Source organism: Macrobrachium nipponense, chromosome 34 (genome assembly GCF_015104395.2).
Source record: "Macrobrachium nipponense isolate FS-2020 chromosome 34, ASM1510439v2, whole genome shotgun sequence".
NCBI classification, from domain to species: Eukaryota; Metazoa; Arthropoda; class Malacostraca; order Decapoda; family Palaemonidae; genus Macrobrachium; species Macrobrachium nipponense.
In genome coordinates this window covers 70,585,895-70,588,956 of record NC_061095.1, presented here as the reverse complement: position 1 = coordinate 70,588,956, position 3,062 = coordinate 70,585,895, and the positions used below count along the sequence as shown (strand labels likewise).

At 46.3% G+C, this 3,062-nt stretch overlaps 1 protein-coding gene across 1 annotated transcript in view; it reads left to right on the top strand.

Moving 5' to 3' along the window:
• LOC135208138 (golgin subfamily A member 6-like protein 22) overlaps positions 1-1,958 on the top strand; it is a 2,248-nt gene extending 290 nt beyond the window's left edge. Inside the window, exon 1 of the mRNA XM_064240289.1 lies at positions 1-1,958. This exon is cut by the window's left edge and continues 290 nt beyond it. Within this exon, the coding sequence (XP_064096359.1) occupies positions 1-1,958 (1,958 nt within the window).
• Positions 1,959-3,062: the final 1,104 nt, after the last annotated feature.

The window sequence follows — 3,062 nt, the reverse complement described above, 5'->3', positions numbered from 1 at the left end:
AGTCTGCCCTACTTTGTGCCTTTGATGCTGAGTTAGAAAAAGCTGAAATGATTTTGACTCAGGTTCTAGACCGATGTCCTAACCATGAAAGGGCACTCAAGGGAAGAGAGTTTCTGGAGCAGCGGGCGATATGGTACTCTATTCCATTGATGATAGACGAATGTGAATTCGATGCTGTTTTGGAAAAGATTACACACGCCCAGTCTCTGGAATCCTTTTTCCCGCAGATACGTGTTGACTTGGCCAGAATGAAAGGGAACGTCTTCTGCAAGCTTGGACGGCTGCAAGAAGCATGTGACTGTTTCCTCGCTGTACTGGATAAGGACGAAGATCAAGAGGACTGTAGGTTAAGACTGGCATTGTGTCTCTTGCTGCTGGGCAGACACGCTGAAGCTACGGTCCATCTTGAGGAACTAGATGAAGATATAGAAGATGTGGAAGCTTTGATCGCAGCTGCCGAAACCCTGGAAAGAATGGAACGTCATGGCTGCCCTTACGACATCCTAGGCGTTGCAGAGGATGCTGCTTTGAAGGAGATAGAAAGGGCCTACAGGAAGCTGGCCCTCAAGAGCCACCCTGATAAGTTCCAAGGGCCTCAGGCAGAGCGAGAACAAATGAAGGAAGTCATGCAAAGGATCAACTACGCTAACGACATCTTACGTGACGCCGATGAAAGAGAGGAATACAACACTCTCAGGGACTTCGTCAAGGACGTCGCGGATAAGCTGTTCGAAGATCCCAAGTTTCCCGATGAATCCGACGATGAAGAAGATGAGTCAGAACCGTATGAGGAGGAGGAAGAATGGGATGAAGAGGAACTGTCTGAGGAAGAAGAAGAATCTGATAAAGAGGAACTGTCTGAGGAAGAAGAAGAATCTGATGAAGAGGAACTATCTGATGAAGAGGAAGAATCTGATGAAGAGGAAGAATCTGATGAAGAGGAAGAATCTGATGAGGAGGAAGAATCAGATGAAGAGGAAGAATCTGATGAAGAGGAAGAATCTGATGAAGAGGAACTGTCTGATGAAGAAGAAGAATCTGATGAAGAGGAAGAATCTGATGAAGAGGAAGAATCTGATGAGGAGGAAGAATCTGATGAAGAGGAAGAATCTGATGAGGAGGAAGAATCTGATGAGGAGGAAGAATCTGATGAAGAGGAAGAATCTGATGAAGAGGAAGAATCAGATGAAGAGGAAGAATCTAATGAGGAGGAAGAAACAGATGAAGAGGAAGAATCTTATGAAGAGGAAGAATCTGATGAGGAGGAAGAATCTGATGAAGAGGAAGAATCAGATGAAGAGGAAGAATCAGATGAAGAAGAACTGTCTGATGAAGAGGAAGAATCTGATGAAGAGGAACTGTCTGATGAAGAGGAAGAATCTGATGAAGAGGAAGAATCAGATGAAGAGGAAGAATCTGATGAAGAGGAAGAATCCGATGAAGAAGAACTGTCTGATGAAGAGGAAGAATCTGATGAAGAGGAAGAATCTGATGAGGAGGAAGAATCTGATGAAGAGGAAGAATCTGATGAAGAGGAACCGTCTGAGGAGAAGGAAGAATGGGATGAAGAGGAAGAATCTGATGAAGAGGAAGAATCTGATGAGGAGGAACTGTCTGAGGAAGAAGAAGAATCTGATGAAGAGGAACTGTCTGAGGAAGAAGAAGAATCTGATGAAGAGGAACTGTCTGAGGAAGAAGAAGAATCTGATGAAGAGGAAGAATCTGATGAAGAGGAACTGTCTGAGGAAGAAGAAGAATCTGATGAAGAGGAAGAATCTGATGAAGAGGAACTGTCTGAGGAAGAAGAAGAATCTGATGAAGAGGAACTGTCTGAGGAGGAGGAAGAATCTGATGAAGAGGAAGAATCTGAGGAGGAGGAAGAATCTGATGAAGAGGAAGAATCTGATGAAGAGGAAGAATGTGATGAGGAGGATGAAGAGGACGAGGAGGGAGAATAGGACGAAGAGGAAGAATGGCTTGAGGAAAAGCGAAAAGGAAAGGAGGAAAATTAAAGGAAGCAACAGGAGGAACATCACCCAAGACTGATCGAAGAACGATTTTGCCTGGTTGTGAGTTGATGCGGTTGCATCGTATTCCGGAGGCGTTGCGATCTGTTTGGTCCATACTATGGTTGGCTTCGGGATGGGTGTTGGCCTGCTGTAACCGGGTCCCCCCACCCGGTTCCAGCAAACGGGAGGTCCCCCCACCTCCCATGCATACACCCATCCTTCAGGCAATCTCATAGACTGGGCCAAAGAGATCATAACACCCCTTGGAATGCGACGGAACGGCACCAACAAACGGCCAGTCGGAATTCACCTGTGACCTTTGTATCTCCTTTCATCGAAAACTGGTTAAACAGAAGTAGATAGTGAATATAATCATAAAGACGAAAAAGGTGAGTCAGAAATGTTTCTCTCTCTCTCTCTCTCTCTCTCTCTCTCTCTCTCTCTCTCTCTCTCTCTCCCTTCTTTCTTCCTTTCTCTGTCTCTTTCTCTCTCTCCTTCTCTCTGTGAGAGGTAGGAAGAGGAGAAGGGGCACAGGGCAGGAAGGGAGGTCCCACCCCTCCCTTCCAGTCCTTTGCTTCTTTCCTTTTCCTCTCTTCTCTCTCTCTCTCTCATCCTCCTTCCTTTCTTTCTTTCCTTTCTCTGTCTCTTTTTCTCTCTCCTTCTCTCTGAGAGGTGGAAGGAGAAGAGGGGCACAGGGCAGGAAGGGAGGTCCCACCCCTCCCTTCCATTTCCTTTGCTTTCTTCTTTCCTCTCTCTCTCCTTCGTTCTTTTCCTTCCTTTCTCTGTCTCTTTCTCTCTCTCCTTCTCTCTGTGAGAGGTAGAAGAGGAGAAGGGGCACCAGGGCAGCAAGGGAGGTCCACCCCTCCCTTCCATTCCTTTGCTTCTTTTCTCCTCTCTCTCTCTCCTTCTTTCTTTCTCCTTCCTTTCTCTGTCTCTTTTTCTCTCTCTTCTCTCTCTGAGAGGTAGGAGAGGAGAAGGGGGCACAGGGCAGGAAGGGAGTCCCACTCTCCCTTCCATTCCTTTGCTTCTTTTCCTCTTTCTCTCTCTCTTCTT